Here is a 23,679-nt window from a genome sequence, read left to right on the forward strand (position 1 = left end):
TGGGTACTTGGACCCAAATTTTTATACCATATTCATTTTCTGGTCTCCAATAACTTTATTTGAAACCCTTATTGTGCCCATCGGACCACTTTTGGAAATGGGTGGCGTTTTTGGCGTAAGGGGGAGGGCCCGCCTCCATCCGATATCTAAATATAGTATAGCCTATGTTTCCTTCCAGACAAACGTACACAATCTATGAATATTTTAAGAAAATCGGTTTAGACAAGTATCATATAGTCGTAATGGGTCTAATGGCGTTTTTGAGGGGTGGCATGACCCCCTATACTTCGATCTGATTTTGAATGCCAGATTCGAAATCTACTCCCGAATACCTTTCATTTGAGCCACATATTGAAATGAACGTTTAATATGTCTGTTTGGGGGAGTTTTGGGGTTGGGGCGGCCTGATGGGTGCTTATACTCAAATTTTAATACCATATTAAAATTAAGGAGTTTTGGGGCTGGGGCGGCCTCCCAGGTACTTTGAACCAACTTTTATTATGAAATTCTTACTTTGCTCTTAAATACCTTTCATTTGAATCCCATATTGTCCCGATCGGTTTTGGGTAGTACTTTTGGGGTGAGGGGGAGGGACCGTCCCCTCCCGATATCAAAAAATTATATAGCCTATGTTTCCTTCCAGACCAAACTACACAATCTATACGGAACAAACAAACAAACCGACAATCAAACAAACACAAATTGAATTTTTTAAATAAGATATAGTCTAGCACTATTTTACTTCTATCCTCTTTTACAATTGCCCAATTTATAATGAAATACCCTATTTATTTTCAGTATCATTAATGTTGACACCATTCCAATATGGGTAATACTCTACCTAATCGACGCAAGACGCGCAACAGCAACTCTCCATATACGCCCTCCATCTTTGGCAAACAATCGCCTCTGGAACGTGAACGCAAGGGTAACAAACAGCGTTATGAACTGCGATCCAAGACATTACCAGCACGCAATCGCAAAAGTAAAAACAGTAAATCGTCCAAAACTGCTGCTCAAACATTGCCCAATCATAAACTGATTTATGGAACAACTGCAAGTGCAACGGGGCCTATATGCCACAATGCCGGTGATTCAGCACCAACGCCTCCACCTCCTAATGGAGAAACTTCAAGGGTATTATTTTTGCTATATTTAATACATCGTACTTGGAATGTAATCACCGATACGAAGAGCAAGAGGTTTGTAAAACAATGGCTTTCCATCGCATAGAACTCAATTGTAATGAGATTTCTTTCTTTTGTTCTGCTTCATGGTTTTTTGCAGCAGTTCCCATGCCAAAGTCTCTGAGAAACCTTCAAACCGAGATTCTTTTTACGAAACTGAAAGTAATTATTCTTTGTCATTCAGTGACTTGTATGAGGAAGGTGGTGGCGGTCGAGCTGATGTCTCTCAATGTTGTTCCCAATATTCCCTATGCAGTTGCAGTTCATGCTACAATGGCATCATTGGTGCAAATAAACAAGGCCTCGAGAATTTGAATATTGGCATTCAGAATGTCTACAATTCCATTGATGAGCAATTTTCGCAAGACTCCATGGTGGATAAGGCATTTTCCATATGTAGAAGGTAAGTAGATTTCAACAATACGTTATAGAACATTAAATTAAATGAGTTTGTTGTCGGCGACTTGGAGCCAAATAAGAAATGCCTTAGGATTTGAGTACTTAGTGTTGCTAATAGCCTTTATCACTAAACGGATTAATGCTGATCGGCCATCTAATTGCTCAAATCCTATACCAGGATTAAAAAACAGGTTAGGTTGGAAAAAGGATGCTGATATTAATCCGCCCCGATTACTAGATTAGGTGTAGGTTTTCCATAGCGGCATGGGGCGGTTTTGAACCGTTTCATTGGGAAACTATATTACCGACATATAGCAAATACATTTACCTTCTATGTAACTATTGTGAATAGCAGCATATGGGAATGAACACTATCATTTTCACTAGTGAGTATCTACAGCGACATCTGTTGGTAATAATGTATAACCGAAATACAGTTGAAATTTTATTACCACCATCTGACAACAAAATAAACTTCATACATTTTATGCATTCATGTATGTCTTTGCTATTCTTCGTTAACGGGCGGGTATATAATTGCATCCAACAGCTTGGACAGCACCCTTAATTTGAGAAAATTGTATTATGGCGATTTGCCTCATTCAAAATAGTTTACAAAGGTAGTGTGTTCCTACATGGGATATGTTTAAGTTTTAAAATATTCAATTCATTAAAAGGCCATGGCTATATGACAAGTTAAACTAAACGCCTATTTATTAAGCTGCCATTAGACGATATGTCATATGAGCTATCACTTTCTGTATTCATATGACTTGTCTTATGTATGTCGAATACGAATAGAGCGCGCTGTAATCGTCACGTATTCTCATAAGTATTGTCGACATGTGTCTACACGTATGTTCGATAAAATAAAAACACGATTTAATCGAAAAAGTTGCATATTTATCCAAAATCCATTTGTCATATTAAATTTTCTTGTGCGCATCACACGATGTGTACAACTTTCAGAGATGCTGTTTTTGAAATTACATATGACATGTTTTATCGTCTGATGTTTATTAGAATTGGGAAGAACCGCAAGTAATTAACATGTAAAATTTGTATACTTTTAGCTGGTGGATATTTTATTTGAAGATTTCATTTAAAACTGTGTTACCAACATAATGAAAATTTCTGTATTTTATATATAAGAATACCATTTTTCCAAAGCGGACCTATTTTTGTGACCCTTTCTTTAAAAATCACTCTTTTCTGTCTCTTTTCAAAAAATTTCTAACGTCCGATGTTTATTTCATAAATCATAATGAAAAGACTTCAGCCACGTAATTAAGGAAGTGGTGGAATGGCTAAGATATAACGTCATTACGACGATTGGCATAAATAACTTCTCAGACAGCCAGGCAGCCATTAAATCCCTGCAGAACGCATTTCTGAACACAAATACCGCCCTCGACTGTCGCAGATCTCTCAACAAGATGGCTGAACAGTTCAAAATTCACCTGTTCTGGGTGCCGGGCCACAGAGATATCCCAGGGAATTCTAAAGCCGACGAGCTCGCGAGACTGGGAACTACCTTACACTCTCCAGGGACACTGGAATCTGTGGGTATGCCTCTAGCGACATGTAAGCTAATTTTTCAGGACCAGACCCGAAGGCCAACGAATGATAGATTGTCACAAAAAGAGGGCTGTGAGCATTCCAAAACTATGTGGCCTAATCTAGACTTGAAGAGGTCTACTGCTTTGCCTTCATTGGCTAGAACAGTCGTCTCAGTCATTGTGTCCGTCATGACAGGTCACTGTCTAATCGGAAAACATGCTGACATGTCGACTGAAGGTTGCCAGCAACGACTTTTACAGAAACTGAGTGGACATGGAAGAAGAAGAGACTATAAAACACCTGTGTGTGTGTCCCACACTAGCATTCGGAAGGAGTTTAACTTTAGTCAAAACGAGTTCTACATTTCTTTGACAACCTGTTTGATTTAGCGGATGTGAAGATTCGCAAGTCATTGGGCTTTTTAAAGCCATCTGGATGGTTCAACGGCAAGAACCTGTTCCTGTGGTATCACAATGGACGAAAACGTTTAGACGTTTTCGTATTTGATATAACAAAATGCCATTTTTACAAAGCGGACCTATTTTTGTAACCCTTTTTTAAAAAATCACCCTTTTCTGTCTCTTTTCCAAAAATTTCTAAGGCCACATTGAAGACAATCACTCTGATCGAGGTTCGGCTATAGAGAGGGTTTTTGGCATTGATATTGACGGTCCTAATTAAAGGATTTTTAAATACAATAAGAGGTATTATCGGATGTTTATTTCACAGCCATTTTGACTCACTTAGGTGAGTCTGGTGGCAGACTGCCACTTAAACGGAATAACGAGATTAGTATACTCCCATCCTATGGTGGTGGGTATAAAAATACATATTGAATTCTTTCTATATCACCTTGTAACACAAAGGAAACCGAAAATGTCGCTATGCATTTTTTACTGCAACGAAAACTTTGCTATTTAGCGACACCTGTTGACCACTAAATGTAACGAAAATATAACTGAATGATAGAACCGTTTATATAAAGTAATCAGCTAAGACACAATCCACGTGAGTTATTGTGAATGTACAAAAAGTCGATAATGTGACGCTGCAATGCGACTGTCTTTCCAAAGACAGAAAGATACGGCATTTCGGGAAAATTTTGGACTTGTAATTTTGCATTATATTTATTGGGATGGAACCACTGCCTGTGCGGAATATTTAATCGATAAATATATTTATTTAAGGGCTCACATATATGGTTAAAAATATCCAATTTTAGGAAAATCACAAAAAAAGATTGCTTCTTCTTTGACCAACGACACCTGTCGCCACTACTTTAAACTAAAATATAACTGAAAGATAAGTCCATTTCGACTAACGACAAAATGAAATACCGTTGCTTTATATATTGGACATATTGGTCTTTGATATTGCTAATATGGACATTATAGTTTTCAGTTATTGTGAATGCATATAAAGTCGTTAGGTGACGCTGCAAAAATGTGATCAATTTCTTTCAAGCGGCGCTGGTGTAGCAAAAATGGTTTTTATATTCGAAACACCACTGTGGTATGGTTCAGTTGTTTGTAAAGGCTGGTTCTACTTTCGTTTTTGACAGTTGAAAATTCTGTGAAATCTGCAATTTTTTTTCTGTTTCTAAATCTTTTATCTAAAAAAGTTCCCATGAAAACATTTCGCGAAAAGCGAACATAGTACCAACCATAACACCTAAAAGGAAGAGAAATAGACCCATTAACTAGTATAGGGATCCACTCAGAATCACATTCTGATTCGATTTAGCTATGTCCTTCTTTCAGTCCATCCGTCTGTATATATATTCTTGAGCGTCTCGATATTCTGAGTGGATCTAGTCATGTCCGTCCGTCCGTCCGCCTTCTATCGAAATCAAGATAGCGGTCGAACGCGGAAGGCTAGCCGCTTGAACTTTCGCACATATACTTAATATTGTTGTAGGTCATTAGGGATTGTATATGGGCCACATCGGTTCAGATTTGGATATAGCTCCAATATAAACCGATCTTCCGATTTGACTTCTTGAGCCCCTGGAAGCCGTAATTTTTGTCCGATTTGACTACAAATTTGCACATTGCGTTCTGTTATGATTTCCAACAACTGTGCCAAGTACGGTCCAAATCGATCAAGAACCTGATATAGCTCCCAATTAACAGATCTCGCGATTTGACTTCTAGAGCCCCTGGAAGCCTCAATTTTCATCCGATTTGGCTGAAAATTTTCACATAGTGTTCTGTTATGATTTCCAACAACTGTGCCAAGTACAGTCCAAATGGTTCAATAGTCAAACTACAATTTTTCTCAGGAAAATTTCATCAAAGAACAGGTGACAAACTTCTCGCATATCAATGAGTGCTGTCCGATTCAAGTTTAAGCTCAATGATAGGGTATCTCCTTTTTATAGCCGAGTGTTAACGGCGTGCAGTACCTCTTTGGGGAGTACCTCGCTTAGCTAAAAAATGTTGCCCAAAAATCTAAATTTCAATATAATTTTATTTTTTACAGTTCCTCTAGCTTATCATTCTGAAAGTTCGCATTTAGTCAACATTTCATTGAAATTTTGTCTTTAGAGAATTTTTTAAAAAATTTTATTAAAAATTAATAGACATTTTGTGTTGAAGGAAAATTTCGGTTAAATTTTTTCTTTAAAAAATTTCATTAAATTTTCTCTTTCGAAGGAGTAAATCAAAGCGCTTTTTCTTTTGAACAAGCATATTTCGAGGTTTTACAAACTGAGTGGCGACACACAGTGGGATAGTATCGAAAATACATTTGAGAACAGAAATTTTGAAATTTTGAATGGTTTGTTGGGGTGCTGGCAAGTACTCAAAAACTCCTTGATAAATGTTCGGTTGAGGTCTAAACTATCTCTCCTGGTTTCGGGAATATTCGACATTTAATTTTTTTTCTGGAATTTAGTCGAGACCGGCTATATGAAGGCATTTATGGGCCGATTTTTGATTTGATGCATTATTTGGTGACAAAACTTAGAACGAATTTGCAAAAAACAAAAAGTGTCCACAAACGATTATTCAGTTAAAAATGGATTTTTCGCATTTTTTTATTAAAAAAAAATTTCAATTGATTAATATTTATTGAAAACATAACTACATACTACAATTTCAATTAAATGTGAATATTGGATTTTAGACAATTACATTTTTGAGTTTTTGCAATTGTAACAAAAAACGACGCAAGGGGGACGACATAAACAACCATGGCACTCTTATTTGCATTGACCACAAGGTGAGAACATATTAATTACCACTTACCACTTCCTTCTCACTCAATTTACCACTACTTGGTTGCCCCGTGTTTTCAGTTTCGTCAAAGTTCTTCAATCGGTCGCATGCAAATATAGCCCTCATAAAAGATTTATTTGTACAGTGATCAAAACCAGTGAAAACCATCCAAAAATGTGATAGATCAATTTGAAAATGATTTGCAACTAATATATTATATGTTTTGTATCGAAATTTGTTTAAAATCTATGGGTAATTGCCAAAAAAAGAATAGGAAAAAACATTTATGTTGTGCTGCGGGTTTCGCGTGTGTGTATCCATTGTTTTGTTTACATTTGTTGTTTTTGTGCAAAGGGAGAGTGTGAGTGTGGGTATGAGGTGAAAATGTGATGTTCTCGGATTTGATTAAGTGTTTTGCTATTTGTCAAAGGTGCAAAAGGTATGAAGCTTTGCTTACCCAACTTGTTCACGCAAGAACAATAAAAGAGATTATGTTCTCTTAATATGTCAAGGAAATAGTGTTAGTGAAGAAAATAATAATAATAAAATCGATTTGACATAGGTACAAAATCCTTACAATTTCAACCAATCATCAATCAACTATCATTTACAGCTCCAGATTTTGCAGGTAAGTTTATTAAAATGGATAAAAGATAAGAAAATGAAATAATAACTCTAAAGACAAAATTTCTATGAAATTTTCTCTAAAGACAAAATTTCTATGAAATTTTCTCCAAAGACAAAATTTCTATGAAATTTTCTCTAAAGACAAAGCTTCTATGAAATTTTCTCTAAAGACAAAATTTCTATGAAATTTTCTCCAAAGACAAAATTTCTATGAAATTTTCTCTAAAGACAAAGCTTCTATGAAATTTTCTCTAAGGACAAAATTTCTATGAAATTTTTTCTAAAGAAAAAATTTCTATGAAATTTTCTCTAAAGACCAAATTTCTATGAAATTTTCGCTAAAGATAAAATTTCTATGAAATTTATCTAAAGATAAAATTTCTATGAAATTTTCTCTAAAGATAAAATTTCTATGAAATTTTCTCTAAAGACAAAATTTCTATGAAATTTTCTCTAAAGACAAAATTTCTATGAAATTTTCTCTAAAGACAAAATTTCTATGAAATTTTCTCTAAAGACAAAATTTCTATGAAATTTTCTCTAAAGACAAAATTTCTATGAAATTTTCTCTAAAGACAAAATTTCTATGAAATTTTCTCTAAAGACAAAATGTCTATGAAATTTTCTCTAAAGACAAAATTTCTATGAAATTTTCTCTAAAGACAAAATTTCTATGAAATTTTCTCTAAAGACAAAATTTCTATGAAATTTTCTCTAAAGACAAAATTTCTATGAAATTTTCTCTAAAGACAAAATTTCTATGAAATTTTCTCTAAAGACAAAATTTCTATGAAATTTTCTCTAAAGACAAAATTTCTATGAAATTTTCTCTAAAGACAAAATTTCTATGAAATTTTCTCTAAAGACAAAATTTCTATGAAATTTTCTCTGAAGACAAAATTTCTATGAAATTTTCTCTAAAGACAAAATTTCTATGAAATTTTCTCTAAAGACAAAATTTCTATGAAATTTTCTCTAAAGACAAAATTTCTATGAAATTTTCTCTAAAGACAAAATTTCTATGAAATTTTCTCTAAAGACAAAATTTCTATGAAATTTTCTCTAAAGACAAAATTTCTATGAAATTTTCTCTAAAGACAAAATTTCCATGAAATTTTCTCTAAAGACAAAATTTCCATGAAATTTTCTCTAAAGACAAAATTTCTATGAAATTTTCTCTAAAGACAATATTTCTATGAAATTTTCTCTAAAGACAAAGTTCCAATTAAATTTTCTCTAAAGACAAAATTTCTATGAAATTTTCTCTAAAGACAAAATTTCTATGAAATTTTCTCTAAAGACAAAATTTCTATGAAATTTTCTCTAAAGACAAAATTTCTATGAAATTTTCTCTAAAGACAAAATTTCTATCAAATTTTCTCTCAAGACAAAATTTCTATCAAATTTTCTCTAAAGACAAAATTTTTATGAAATTTTCTCTAAAGACAAAATTTTTATGAAATTTTCTCTAAAGACAAAATTTTTATGAAATTTTCTCTAAAGACAAAATTTTTATGAAATTTTCTCTAAATACAAAATTTCAATGAAATTTTCTCTAAAGACAAAATTTCAATGAAATTTTCTCTAATTTCAATGAAATTTTCTCTAAAGACAAAATTTCAATGAAATTTTCTTTAAAGACAAAATTTCTATGAAATTTGCCCGATTTTGATCTCTCAGACTTTTGTCACGTTTTTTATACCCTCCACCATATAATGCGGGTGGGTATACTAATTTAATCATTCCGTTTGTAACACCTCTGTCCGTCTGTCTGTTAAAAGTACGCTAACTTTCGAAGGAGTAAAGCTAGCCGCATGAATTTTTGCACAAATACTTCTTAGAGTAGGTCAGTTGGGATTTAATTGGGCCATATCGATCCATGTTTTAATAAAGCTGCCATATAAACCGATCTTGGATTTTGATTTATTGAGCCACTAGAGGGCGCAATTCTTGTCCGATTTGGCTGAAATATTGCATGAGTTGTTTTGTTCTGATTTTCAACAACTGGTTGAAATCGGTTCATAACCTGATATAGCTGCCATATAAACCGAACTTGGATCTTGATTTATTGAGCCACTAGAGGGCGCAATTCCTATCCGATTTGGCTGAAATTTTGCATGACGTGTTCTGTTATGACTTACAACAACTGTGCTGAGTATGGTTGAAATCGGGTCATAACCTGATATAGCTGCCATATAAACCGAACTTGGATCTTGATTTATTGAGCCACTAGAGGGCGCAATTCCTATCCGATTTGGCTGAAATTTTGTATGACGTGTTCCAACAACTGTGCTAAGTATGGTTCAAATTGGTCCTTAACCTGATATAGCTGTCATATAAACCGATCTGGGATCATGATTTATTGAGCCACTAGAGGGCGCAATTATTATCCGATTTGGCTGAAATTTTGTACAATGGCTTCTCCCATGACCTTCAACATACATGTCAAATATGATCTGAATCGGTGTATGTCCTGATACAACTCCCCTATAAACCGATTTTCCTATTCGATTGTGCTGCAATTTTACACAATGACTTATGCTATGGTGTCCAACATTCAATTCAATTATGGTCCAAATCCGACCATAACTTGATATAGCTCCAATAGCATGGCAATTCTTTTCTTTTATCCTTTGTTTGCCTAAAAGGAGATACCGAGATCCATGGCGGTGGGTTTCCAAACTTAAAACGTTTTTATTTTTTTTTTATTTTGCTCTATTTACTTTACTCTCCCCAGTAACAAGCCACTCTAGTTAAATTTGTGTAATTAAAAATTTTTTATTAAATATTTAATTTATTTGCTACTACTGATTAAGGATTTATGAAAATTTTAAGTCAAATAATCATATGGCGACTCATCATAGTCATCCGCAACACTGACTTTGGATTTTTCATATTTGCTGCATTTTGGGGTTGGTTTGGGTTTTGGTTTACAGTTCGAATGGTGTGGAGGTTTTGTTTTATAGAGTGGTTCTGCGTAAACAATTTTGAAAACTGGTTTGGGATCGTAAACCTCTTCACTATCCTCGGGGTAAGTTTTAAGGTAATCAGCTTTGTAAGGCTTTGGTGTCTCATAGGGTTTTGAATAGTGCGGTGCTGGAGTGACTGGCTTGTAAGTGGCCGGACTGTAGCTAGGTTTCGTTGGTTTGTGTGGTTTATAATATTCGGGAGCTGGAGCTTCCGGAGCGGGTGTATAGGGTTTCTCAACTGGCTTTTTGTAAGCGTTATGTTTTGGGGGATAATCGATTGGCGGGGGTTCCTTGTATATGGCATTGTAATGACTTGGAGGGGGTGGCGTTGGGGAGGGCTTTTTATAAGATCCACCATAATTAGGGGGAAGTGGTTTTGGATCTGGACTGCTAGGGCTTGTAGGATATGGTGCTGGAGCTGGAGCTGGCTTTTTGTATGTTTCGCTAGCTGGGTATAGTGGATCTGGCTTGTTGTATGCTTTGCCATGGCTTGTAGGGTATGGTGCTGGGGCTGGCTTTTTGTATGTTTCACTAGCTGGGTATTGTGCTGGACTAGGTTTTTTGTATGAGGCATCATAACTTACAGAATAAGGTTTAGTTTCGGGCATGTACGGTTTCTCATAACTTGGTTTGGGATTTTTGGGTGGATATGGGATGGATACCGCAACTGGCGGGGTGGCATTATAATGTGATGGATATAGATCAGGAGGTGGCTTCGGGTAAGTGGGTTTATAACTTGGAGAATATGGTTTAACAGCTGGTACATAAGGTTCTAATTCATAAGATGGAGGATGAGTTGGTTTTTTGTAAGACCCATCATAACTCTGGGGTGGCTTATTGTAGTCATCGGTATAGGGAGGCATTGGTTTGTAGTCTGCTGGAACTTCTTGACCATAAGCGCCACTATAGCTGGGTGGGCTATAGGGTACAATGGCCGAACTGTAAGGCTCTTCATATTTAGGAGAACTATCATAGCTGGAATAATCCAAGGAATAATAGTTTGGCTTGCCATAGGGTATAATACGATTGTTTTTCACAATATACACTGGTCGATTGCGAATTATGGCAGCGGTAACATTGCAAACAGCTTCTGCCACTAGTGGGGGTATTACGCCCGGTATTACGTCAGTAGGATCAGGTATACTTCCAGGTGGTGGAGTTGAGTCAGGAGGTAGGGTGGGTAGAGTGGGAGGAGTTATGGTTGTTGGACTTGCAGTTGTGGTCTCATTGGGACTGACAGTTGAGGATACAATTACTATATCTTCAGCAGTTGCATTACATGGTGTAGGTATCAGAGGGCATTCGCCATAGAACAATATTGACCAATCTAAAGTAGGCAGTAAATAGGGGGAACATTTATTTTTTGTTTGCTATAAAAAGGGATTATTTGCTTATCAACTTACAGGTGGCATTTTGTATTGCCCTTTCAAAAAAGCATTTATTTAGATAAGTCTGTGTTGTACAATTGACTTTGGCACAAATTGGCTGATAATCCATGGGACAAGGACATTGGCCAATATTTAAAATAACCCAATCTGAAATGTGGTAACAATTATTTGTAAAATGTAGTTAAAGAGATTTAAAGAAATTACTACTTACTTCTTCCTGTATTTCTTATATCATCATACAATATATCAACACTGTTAAATTCTTGCATATGACTGTTATACATGGCACATATCTGTTGGGCATCTGGTCCACAAGGAGGTGGCACACAAGTGGTGTTAGAGACAAGTTGCCAATCTAAAAGAGAATACAATTTAGTAATTTTTATCAACAACTTTAGTTATAAACAAATATATAGGCAAACAGTTCGGATGGACTGAAGATTATGTACCCTGCATCATGAATCGCTTTTGTCCACTTTATTGTGACATATCAGGTAATGGACCATACATAACAGGTACATTGAAAGCTATAACAGGAAATTATACGAAAATTTTCGGCTAAGGCAGTAATATATAGGCTCATCATAAGCTCGAGGCTCAAGTCGAAGTCGGAGTATTGATTTATATTAATCTTTATGGTAAAATACTAACCCACTATCAGTTTATGTTGGAACCATGTTAAAAATCGATCTACGATCTCCATACTTAGTACATATGATGGAATGGTTAAAATAGTTGACTATTTTTTTAAGTACTCATCTTCTATGTTTTACATTGAAAAAAAAAAACGTTGCAAGTTTTTGCACCAATGGTGCAATTGTCCTACACAGACGTTGTCGTACACAAATTGTTAACATGTGGGGTTGATTTTGTGAACACGCGTTGTATCATGCGCCAACCGTTGTGAACACCGTTTTTACAAAATGTGTTTGTATACCAACCTTAAGTTTAAATAGCTGAAAATTTTTTTGCAATCTTTAAAAAAGTTTTCGATCAAACGTTGATAGAATCTGTGGACGTTTCGTTCACAAAAACTGTTGTTGATTTGTTGAATCACTTCTATACAAATGTGGACAATTTTGCAACACTGTGCTTAGTTTTTTTATGGTTTGCATAAAAAGGGAAGTACTATGGATTGTATAAATAGGGGATGTGCCAAGAAATAGGTCACATGCCCTTCCTCGAAGTTTATCTGCCTGGAGACAATCTACTTATATTAACTTTCCGAGAAACATATGGGACGTTACAAAAAGTCGACCGATATGGACAGCAAACGACGCCATATTTTTTGTCTCTCTTTTGGTATTTCTCTTCAGTAAGGTTTGCCATGTCATGATGGAAAGATATGCGAGCCAATAACGAGTTGATATTATTAAAATTTAATATCGAAATTTAGATTAAATGGTCTCAACTTTGAGAGCTTCAGCGATGAGGATCATTTCTGGCTGAATGGCTTCATCAACTAGCAAAATATGCGTTATCGGTCAGACAGCAATCCACACCTACTCCATAAAACATCATTACATTCCAAAAAATTCATGGGCCGGCGGCGTCATTGGGCCTTACTTCTTCCATGATGATCAAGATCGCTACGTTACTGTGAATGGGAATCGCTACCGTTCTATGATAATATTTTTGGCCCCAATTGGATGATATGGACTTAAAGAACATGTGGTTCCAAGAGGACGGTGCCTATAGCCACACAGCGAATGTCGTAATCAATTTATTGCAAACCAAGAGTGGAGAAGTGTTATCTCAAGAAATGGTCCAGTCGGTTGGCCGCCTCGGTCGTGAGATTTGACGCCGTTAGACTATTTCCTGTGGGGCTACGTCAATTCTATGGTCTATGCCAATAAGCCGGGATAATTTATGAACATCGTAAGAATATCGAGCGAGAAATTGCAGCAGTATCAACCGATTTATGCTTGAAAACCGTTGAAAATTGGGTTCCGGACTTCTGGATCGTTCCCTTGGTGGGCATGACAAAGAAATCGAGATCCATACATAATGGCATCGAACGTACTTTCATAGAAATTAAAAATTTCATTGATATGTACAACCGTTTTTTAAAACAATTTTTTTCAGGGCTCTCATTGAAAACCCCTAATAACCATATGTCGTACCGAGTGGACCGGGTCCTTAGAGACTGTTGAAACCAGGTAGATAAATTGTGGGTCCCATGATATAAAGAAAAGGGAGAGTGTGGCACAGGGCTCGCCACAAAGGGGCATTTTATCGCCGCTACTTTGGGTGATCACCATAAATAATTTATTATGTATGCTGACTGAGGAGGGATTTGGTGTTGTAATAATTCTAAGGGGTAAGGATCTAAATCAACTACATAGAAAAAAATTTAAACAAATTTTCAATAAAAAATTTAATTGAAAATAAAGTCGCTTTCAATTAAGATATTAATTGCTTTAATTAAAATTAAAATTTTCAATGAAATAATAATAATTAATTTTTTAATTGAATCTGAAATAATTTTTAATAATAATGGTATTCAAATATTGTTTAGTTTTCGATGAAAAAATCAAATGTATCCCATTCTTTTAATTGAATCTGGACATTTTTTCAATCATAATCGTGATTGAAAATGTTGTAATTTTCAATTAATAAAAGAGTTGATTCAATCATTTGCTTTAATCGAATGTGAAATGAATTTCAATAAAATATATGATGGGAATGTGTATCTCTTTTAATTGAATAATTAATTGTTCTAAACATTTTTTTAATTGGACCGAAAAACTATTTTCAATTAATAAAACAGTTGCTTCAATCATTTGCTTTAATCGAATGTGAAATGATTTTCAATAAAATATATGATGGAAAATTGTATCTCCTTCAGTTAAAAAATTTATTGTTTCAATAATTTTTTTAATTAAACCGAAAAATTTTTGAATTACGAATTGGTTTTATACCCTATACGCCTTATTTTGCAATATTTGGAATATAGCCTTTAATTGATTTTACTGAAGCAGTTGCAAATGCAAACTTGCCCATGAACATTCCATTAAGGAACAAGGGCAAACTTCTCTCATGTCAATATGTGCTGTCCGAATTAAGTTTAAGCCCAATGAAAAGGGGCCTCCTTCCCGTAAACGATTCCGAACGGCCTGCCGACACCTCTTTGTTGAGAAGTTTTTGTTTGGCTGTCATACAGTACCTCACAAATGTTGCCAGCATTAGGAGGGGATAACCCCCGCTGAAAATCTTTTCTGATTTTCTCGCCAGGATTCGGACCACCAGTTGTATATGGTGGCTTGGCCTCCAGTTGTATATGGTGTTGAAGTAAATTCAATGAAAGGCTATATTGTTCCCATGGCATAAATGAAATGAGATTTACAAAACCCATACTACCCAAATTTTCGTACTACGTACCTCACCACCCCGATGGAGCCCTTCATCGACCAAATGACAACAATAATAACAACAAATGTATAGGGCACCCCTACCCGACACCCGAAAATCAACAAAAACTCCAGCGGCGGATTTCTTGTTTATATCGGTGCCCACAGACCTTTGCCTCAATAACGTAGCTCAAGTTCATATTCCAGGAGATAAATATCTGAGTACCAAATATATTATAAAAATTTTCAAAAAATTTTAATTACTTTTTCGAAATTCCTAAAAACTTTTACAGTTTATTCACAGCACTCTTATGGTGCACTCTTAAGGTGCTCTAAAAGGGAGATCGGTTTAAATGGGTTTATGTTGGGTTATGGGAAATTTTTTTAGCTGAAATGGTGAATTTGAAATATAACGGTTATTGAGATACATGGGCCGGAATGCTTCGATAAACCCTTGAATGGATTTTTTTTTATATAATTATCACATCATATACAATAAATACTGACAGAACATTTATAAGCAATCATAGGCATTTCTGTCTAAACTAACTAACCCAGATTTGACCCAAATTTGTATATAATTTTCGTATTCTACTCCCATATAACTTTCGTTTGAGTACCATCTTGTCCCGTTCGGTTTGCATGTCCATTAGATGCATAAATTGTCTCCGACACCTGAAGTAGAATTGTTATATCAAGTTCGTATTCTACACTTAAATACCTTTTTTTTTTGAAACCCATATTGTCCCAATCATGTTTGTTTAGATGGGTTTTGGGGTGGGCGGGCGTCCACCATGGTTATTTGACCCCAAAATTTATCCGAATCTAAACCAATTTCCTATAATATATCTTATATATAATAAGTAAAAGCACGTTATGTTCTGCCGGGCCGAAACTTACATACCCTTCACCTTGAATCGCATGTGACAAGTTCTTTTAAAGATTTTTTCTAATATATAAGAGTTATGTTAAGTTATGGACCGATATGGACCATTTTGGTCATGGCCGGTAGAAGTCTTAAAAAATACTACCTTCAAATTTCAAGCAAATCGAATAATAATTGCAAATCGCGAGATTGGTTTTAATGGGTGCTACATCCGGTTATAGATCATACTTATCACTCTTGCTGATATCATACTCAAACACTAGCTTCAAAATGTCAGTCAAATCGGTCTGTATTTGTACATTCCAGAGGCTAAAGAAGTCAAATCTGACGATCGGTTTATATGGCAGCTATATCCGGTTATAGACCGATATAGATCATACTTCGCATGGTTGTTGGAAATCATAGTCAAACACTACGAGCAAAATCTCTTTTAAAACGGATTGTAATTCTGCCTTCTAGAGGTTTAAGAAGTCAAATCGGAAGATCGGTTTATGTCGCAGCTCTATCAGATTATTGACCGATTCGAAGCATAATTTAGACAGCTGTTGAAAGTCGTGGCAAAACGCCACGTGCGAAATTTCAGCCAAATGGGATAAAAATTGCGTCGTCTAGAGACTCAAGGTCTCATTGGTCGTCGTCTAGAGACTCAAGGTCTTATTGGTTTATATGGCAGCTATATCAAAACATTGACCGATTTGGCTCATTTACAATCCCAACTGAGCAACACCGATACGAATTTTTGCAAAATTTCAGTGGTCAAACTTACTCCTTCGAAAGTGAGCGTGCTTTCGACAGACGGACGGACATGGGTAAATCGACTTAGAATGTCAAGACGATCGAGAATTTATATATCCCATATGGGAGGGTGTACAAATCAATTTGTGTTTGTTTGTTCCGTATAGTGTAAACAACTAAAAGCGTGCTAAGTTCGGCCGGACCAAGTTTTATATACCCTCCATCATGGATCGCATTTGTCAAGTTCTTTGCCCGATATCTCTTCATAGGCAAACAAAGGATAATGGAATTGCTATGCTATTAGAGCTATATCAGTTTATGGAGCTATTCGGGTCATATTGGCATTGGATGTTGGAGAAAATAGTAGATGTCGCTGTGCAAAGTTTCTGCCAAGCCATATAAGAAATACGCCGAGTAGGGGCTCAGAAAGTTATGGAAGATCGGTTTATATGGCAGCTATCACAGGTTGTGGACCGATATGGCCCATTTCTGATTCCGACCTAGACTAATAAGAATTAGTTGTGCAAAATTTTAAGGCCCTAGCTTTACAACTTCGAAAGTGAGCGTGCTTTCGTATATAGGGTATAGGGTATTTTATAGTGCTGATTCTCGAATTGCCTTAATAGTTTTTACAATATAGTTAGTATACTTACTTTCATTACGTTGGCACATATATCTTTTCATTTCACATTCATTGGTAAAGTTGCGCTGCACATTCAAATACGTTCCACACACGGGCTGATTGACAAGATTACAATATTGGGGACAATAAGTTTGAGGATTTTTGTATGATGGCGGAGGAAAGCAAAATTGTAAATTGATTTTCTGCAAAACTAAAAATAAACAAAACATAATTTTAATAAAATTGAAAACATTGACCTGTCAGCAGAGTTTTAATTTTATATTTTCCACTGTAACTCACTTAAATGCCCGGCACGCAACTCTTTGCCATTGAAGTCGTTTAAAGCACAAACATTGTCGAAAAGAAAATTTTCAAAACCATTTGTTCCGCACACTTTTTCGTTGCCCATTACACAGTCATATTCTTTGGGTGGACCCGGTGGATTTGCGCCATAGCCCCCGTAGGCTGTTATAGACCCCACCCAACCAATTAGACATATCAGCGTTAACCACTCCATGGTGTTTCATGCATGGAATAAAAATTCTTTTAACTAACTTTGGCGCTACAAGACACCTCTTTTATATACTTCTCAGGGTGGGTGGAATGAAAAGTAACAAGCGCATAGTATTAAATGCAAGTGCAGTTGATGGTTTGTTCTTTGTATTTACTTAGACTTCTTCAGTGGAATTATCTAGCCATACCTGACCTTATGCAATTTGTGTATTAGAAACGTGGTTATTTGCGTATAATGGCCAAAGAAAGTGTTTGGTTTTTGTGAAAAATTGTTGAGCAATGTGCAAGGATTTTAGAGGATTGAATATGTTGTTCTGTTAAAAATTTTGTTAAAAAATGTTGCAGATGTGTTGATGTTATGGCATCATTTTCAAAATGGCCAGATTTTTTTAAAATCTTGGCTAAAGCAATACTAAAATCTAATACAGGATTCTGGAAATTAGAAGTATTAGGGAAAATTGATATTTATGGCAGCTGTGTGGTCGAAACCTCTTGTGTTATTGCCCGCAATCGCGATTAGAAAACACAAAATAATGGGTGAACACCTCTTTCGGTGCCCGGATTCCCTTCAGACAATTAGTCCTCTTGTCATTCTGTAGTTCTGTAGAGCTCTGACTGAATTGGCTGACTGGATTAACCTCGCCGTGAGAGTTTCTTCTTCTTGTCTGGTTCATTGGTTGCTTTTCTCTGTACTTTTCGCAGTCTTGTAGCATGCTGTGGGGTATATTAATCTGTTTTTAACTTTTTTCTTCTTCCTTCTTTTATGGCGAGTATAAAGGACCTAAGGACTCCCAGTGAAGAGGTTAACATCGAGATTGCTAGAATCTTGCCCTCTAACCTAAGATATAGTGCTTCGATATAGCCCATTCTCGAAGCTAAACAATCAAGTTTCAACTCAATATTTTGATTTTTAAACGTTACAGTCTGATTAAAATGAACAAACAGGGAGATGAACTTGAATAAATTGTCTTAGAATTGTATAGTGTTCTCTAATATGGGGTCAAAAATGGATATTTCGTATGTCAACGCAATGACAAAATTGTATTGTTTTTCTATGAACATTCCATTAAGGTACAGGGGCAAACTTCTCACATATAAATGAATAGTTTCCGATTCAAGTTTAAACTCAAATATATGGGGCCTCCTTTTTATAGGCGAGTTCGGAAGGCGTGCCGCAGTGCAACACCTGTTTAAAGAGAAATTTTACATGGCATAGTATCTCACAATTGTCGCTAGCATTACGCAGGAATAACCATCACTGAAAATGTTTTCCTATGTTCTCGCCAGGATTCAAACCCAGGCGTTCAGCGTCATAGGTGGACATGTCAACCTCTGTTAGAATGTCCACTTTTTGGAATGCGATGCAGACAAAGTGCAACATAAGGATTATACAACAGGTTCAGGAATCATGTTATCTTGGCATAGTCGGGGCGATGAGAACCAATCCCACTTGTGCACTGGGGACTATTCTAGATATCCGACCTTTAAATATACTGATTAAGTGTAAGGCGGCCTCTGATGCAATGAGACTTAAGGCGTTGGGAAAATTGATAGAGAATGGTTGCAGGTCACATCATCGGCGCACAATCGAAGCGACGTTAGGAAACCGGGAAGGATTGGAAGATGTTTCATATCGGCACAGTTTTGCATTGACGGAACTCTGGTAAGAACACAGGGACTGAGATCTGTTTCCAAATGCCTGACCTGGCAGGCGGAGATCCGGGCGATTACAGAATGCGTGATCGAGGATGTCGAACGTAAACATCTTTACGGACAGTAAACTGGTCATCCGGGCATTTACTGTTGGAGAGTAGGGAGTAAATTAACCCCTTCTCTGAGGATGGCACGATCCGCATTGTTTGGATCCCGGGCCACAGCGAGGTTAGAAGGAATGAAAGAACAGACGACTTGGCCGTGAAGGCTAGAGGACTGCCGTCAATAAATTTGATTAACCTGAAGCCTTTCGGGTCGACCCAGTCCAAGTTAAGTGCGTGGGCGACGAAAGCGAATGTAACACTGCGGAAAAGTGAAACGGTTGGTAGGATGACGAAACCCCTATGGGGAGATACGGATCGTGAGAAGATGAAGCTATTAACGAAAGGAAGTAAGAAGAGGTCAGTATAGCTTTGGCTATCATAACGGTAAACAAAGGACTACGAGCTCACTCATCTAAATTAGGTGCGGCAAGTGATAGCATGTGTAGGCCATGTGGGGAAGATTATGAGACATTAGAGCAGTTCTTATTATATCATTGCCTGGCTTTCCATGTTAATAGACACCGCCACTTAGGTGGGGACACAATACCAGTCATGAACCAATTTAGGCGCGTGGTACGGAAACCAATTAGGGATTTTGTAAGCAGCACGGAATTTCTAAATTAAAGGTTACTTCTTAGTATGTCGAGCGCATAACAAACCGATTACCGGTTTAGATATATGTCCATAGTGCCATGAGGCAGATTAATATCCACACGTTCTTTTTAAACTAACTTAACCTACCTAGAAACTAATGAATATTATCCAAATATTGGGTAGGGTTTCTAGAGGGACCACCCCAACACAAGCGCCCAAGCGTACATATACAGCGATCATTGTGTTACTCAAATTAAATATATTTGGGAGTAGAAAACGTATCCAATTTTTGGGCCAAGAGAGTTTGGGGATGCCCCAACCCCAAAAAACCTCGCAGAATGGATTTATTTACTGACCACAACCATATGGGGTTCAAATAAAGTAGGTCATGAATCTGATATCCAGTTGCAGGGCCAAGTGTGTGGGTGGCCAACTCACCCCAAACCAGACATATTCAACTACAATGGCAATATGGTTCTTAAAAGAAAGTTATTTTGCAGTAGAACACGATTTAACATCCAAAATCGTGGCGAAATCTACAGGTCTTCCCACCCGCAAAAGATCCACAAAGAGGATATATTTAGCGACCATTGGTTTATTTCTTCAAAAATAATGTTTTAATTTTACAATGGGCAATTATCATAAAATATGGTAAAATCTAAGAAACCGGTCTATCAGTATGCACTGATTCTAATATAGTGCAATCTGCATCATATTCGTAAATTTAATGCGAAGTTAAGGGCGGACATGCTAATCTCTGCGATACGTTGGTTAAAACTGCAGAGCAATATGTTTGGTAAAACAGCAGACATATGTTTAGTAAAACAAGTCACATCTGCTTCCGCATATTTAGCATTCACTAACATCTATTATAAAAAAAATTAAAGTATTGCGCTTTGTTTGTTTAGTTGTATGTTACATATAGACTCGAAAACGGCTGATGCAATTTTTAAGAAATTTTCACAGATGGATGGATCGGGCACCCCATTTTAATACCCTCCACCACTGGATGGGGGTATACTAATTTCGCTGGAAGGCGCAATTCTCATCCGATTTGGCTGAAATTTTTCATGAGGTGTTTTGTTATGACTTTAAATAAGTGTGCTAAGCATGGCGCAAATCGGTTCATAATCTGATATAGCTGCCATAAAAACCGATTTGGGTTCTTGATTTCTTGAGCCTCTAGAGGGCGCAAATCTCATCCGATTTGGTAGAAATTTTGTGCAACGGCCTTTCCCATGACTCTCAACATACGTGTCCAGTATGAGCTGAATCGATCTATAGCTTGATACAGCTCCCATATAAACCGATTTCCCGATTTTGCTTCTTGTGCCCCTTCAAGGCGCATTTCTTATCCGAATGGCATTCAATTCATTTATGGTCCGAATGGGATTATGACTTGATATAGCTCCAATAGCATAACAGTTCTTATTAATTATTCTTTGTTTGTCTAAAAAGAGTACCGCTCAAAAACTCGACAAATGCGATCCATGGTGGAGGGTATAGAAGATTCGGCCCGGCCGAACTTAGCACGCTTTTACTTTTTTTATATCCGAAGGGGACCCTCCCCCTTACCGTTATTTTCGAAAATTGGTGCACCGATTTATGCGAAATATGGTTCACACACTTATGCCAACCCAAAAACACGAAATTAGTATATTATTATTAGTCCAAACGAATATGTTTACCGATTGGGGTAACCAAATCAAAGGTATTTGAGAGTAGACTAAGAATTTTATATAATAATTCGACCTTACGTGTTGGGCGGCCCGCTCCACTCTAAGAAACCGCAATTTGGGTATCAAATTAAAGGTAATTGGAAGTTGAATACGAAACATATATAAAAGTTTGGGGTCAAGTCCTAGGGGAGTCACTCACCTCAAAAACACCCCAAACTAAAGGTTTGAGAGTAGAATACGAAACAAATTTGGGTCAATTCCCGGTGAAACGCCCCATCCCCCCCAGATACAAATACCACATTAACCACGGTCGACAACCCTGTCTATTAGCTGTACTTTTCCCAATGCATGTGTTTTTGTGTAATGGCAAATATTCTGTCTGCACAAATTACACTACCCCATGTGCATGCCATGGGAGTAGTGCAGATTAAAACTCTGAACAGACTGGGAAGGTGACATAACGAATTGGTATTATTTTTTTTTTTTTATAATTTTTTTTTTTATTATGGGTAATTAAAAGATGCAACAGTATGGCAGAATCAGATTTAAGGAGTAAGCCGATCAACAATAAATAGCTTGACAGTCTTAGTTAAGTATTAGTAGATTTCAAGGGTTAATTTGCTAAAAATAAGGATATGTTGAAAACTCTGGCTACTAACGTGTTTAACAAGTTTTACCTATCTCAGTATATGAACTGTAAATGTCACGTTCGGCATATGCATGGAATGTATTGCCAACGTTGTATCGAATTGCTATTCCAGATGGGTTGTTGGGTAGTGGAATAGATTTTATAAATTCCGACAATGATAGAGTTCCATCGATATGATCGCCGCATGGTTTTTCGGAATTCATTAATTCTCTAGCTTGAATACTGGAGACCGAGGCAAATAGTTGTCCTTGTTCAGATACAGGCTCTAGTGCTGGTTCTTCTGCAGGTTCCTCTGCTGTTTCTTCCAAGGGTTCTTCTGCTGGTTCAACTGCTGGTTCTGCTGCTGGTTCTGCTGCTGGTTCTGCTGCTAGTTCTGCTGCTGGTTCTGCTGCTGGTTCTGCTGCTGGTTCTGCTGCTGGTTCTGCTGCTGGTTCTGCTGCTGGTTCTGTTGCTGGTTCTGCTGCTGGTTCTATTGCTGGTTCTGCTGCTTGTTCTTCTGCGGGTACTTCTGCAGGTTGGTCTACAGGTTCTTCTGGTGTTTCTACTATGGGTTCATGGGTGTTTCTACTATGGGTTCATCTACGGGTTGTTCTACTGGTATTTCAATTAGTTCTTCCGCAGGTTCCTCTGTTTTTAATTCTACTGGCTCTTCTGCAGGTTCCTCTGCTGGTATTTCTACTGAATCTTCTGCTGGTACTTCTACTGGCTCTTCCGCTGGTTCTTCTGCAGGTTCCTCTGCTGGTTCTCCTGCGGGTTCTCCTGCGGGTTCTCCTGCGGGTTCTCCTGCGGGTTCTCCTGCGGGTTCTCCTGCGGGTTCTCCTGCGGGTTCTCCTGCGGGTTCTCCTGCGGGTTCTCCTGCGGGTTCTCCTGCGGGTTCTCCTGCGGATTCTCCTGCGGATTCTCCTGCGGATTCTCCTGCGGATTCTCCTGCGGATTCTCCTGCGGATTCTCCTGCGGATTCTCCTGCGGATTCTCCTGCGGATTCTCCTGCGGATTCTCCTGCGGATTCTCCTGCGTATTCTCCTGCGGATTCTCCTGCGGATTCTCCTGCGGATTCTCCTGCGGATTCTCCTGCGGATTCTCCTGCGGATTCTCCTGCGGATTCTCCTGCGGATTCTCCTGCGGATTCTCCTGCGGATTCTCCTGCGGATTCTCCTGCGGATTCTCCTGCGGATTCTCCTGCGGATTCTCCTGCGGATTCTCCTGCGGATTCTCCTGCGGGTTCTCCTGCGGGTTCTCCTGCAGGTTCTTCTGCGGGTTCTCCTGCGGGTTCTCCTGCGGGTTCTCCTGCGGGTTCTCCTGCGGGTTCTCCTGCGGGTTCTCCTGCGGGTTCTCTTGCGGGTTCTCTTGCGGGTTCTCCTGCAGGTTCTTCCGCAGTTTCTTCTGGTTGTACTTCTGCTGCTGGTTCTTCTTCAGGTTCCTCTGCTGGTGGTTCTGATGCAGGTTCCTCTGCTGGTTCTCTTGCGGGTTCTCCTGCGTGTTCTCCTGCGGGTTCTCCTGCGGGTTCTCCTGCGGGTTCTCCTGCGGGTTCTCCTGCAGGTTCTTC

The 23,679-nt window shown here is 37.5% G+C and overlaps 1 protein-coding gene across 1 annotated transcript in view; it reads left to right on the top strand.

Moving 5' to 3' along the window:
* The window catches only part of LOC106092522 (uncharacterized), a 363,841-nt gene that overhangs the window by 36,997 nt on the left and 303,165 nt on the right, over positions 1 to 23,679 (top strand). Inside the window, exons 2-3 of the mRNA XM_059368527.1 lie at positions 799 to 1,202; positions 1,288 to 1,590. Of these exons, the coding sequence (XP_059224510.1) occupies positions 826 to 1,202; positions 1,288 to 1,590 (680 nt within the window). The 5' untranslated portion in view covers positions 799 to 825. The remainder of the gene's footprint in view (positions 1 to 798; positions 1,203 to 1,287; positions 1,591 to 23,679) is intronic.

Source organism: Stomoxys calcitrans, chromosome 5, assembly GCF_963082655.1.
Source record: "Stomoxys calcitrans chromosome 5, idStoCalc2.1, whole genome shotgun sequence".
Classification (NCBI taxonomy): Eukaryota; Metazoa; Arthropoda; class Insecta; order Diptera; family Muscidae; genus Stomoxys; species Stomoxys calcitrans.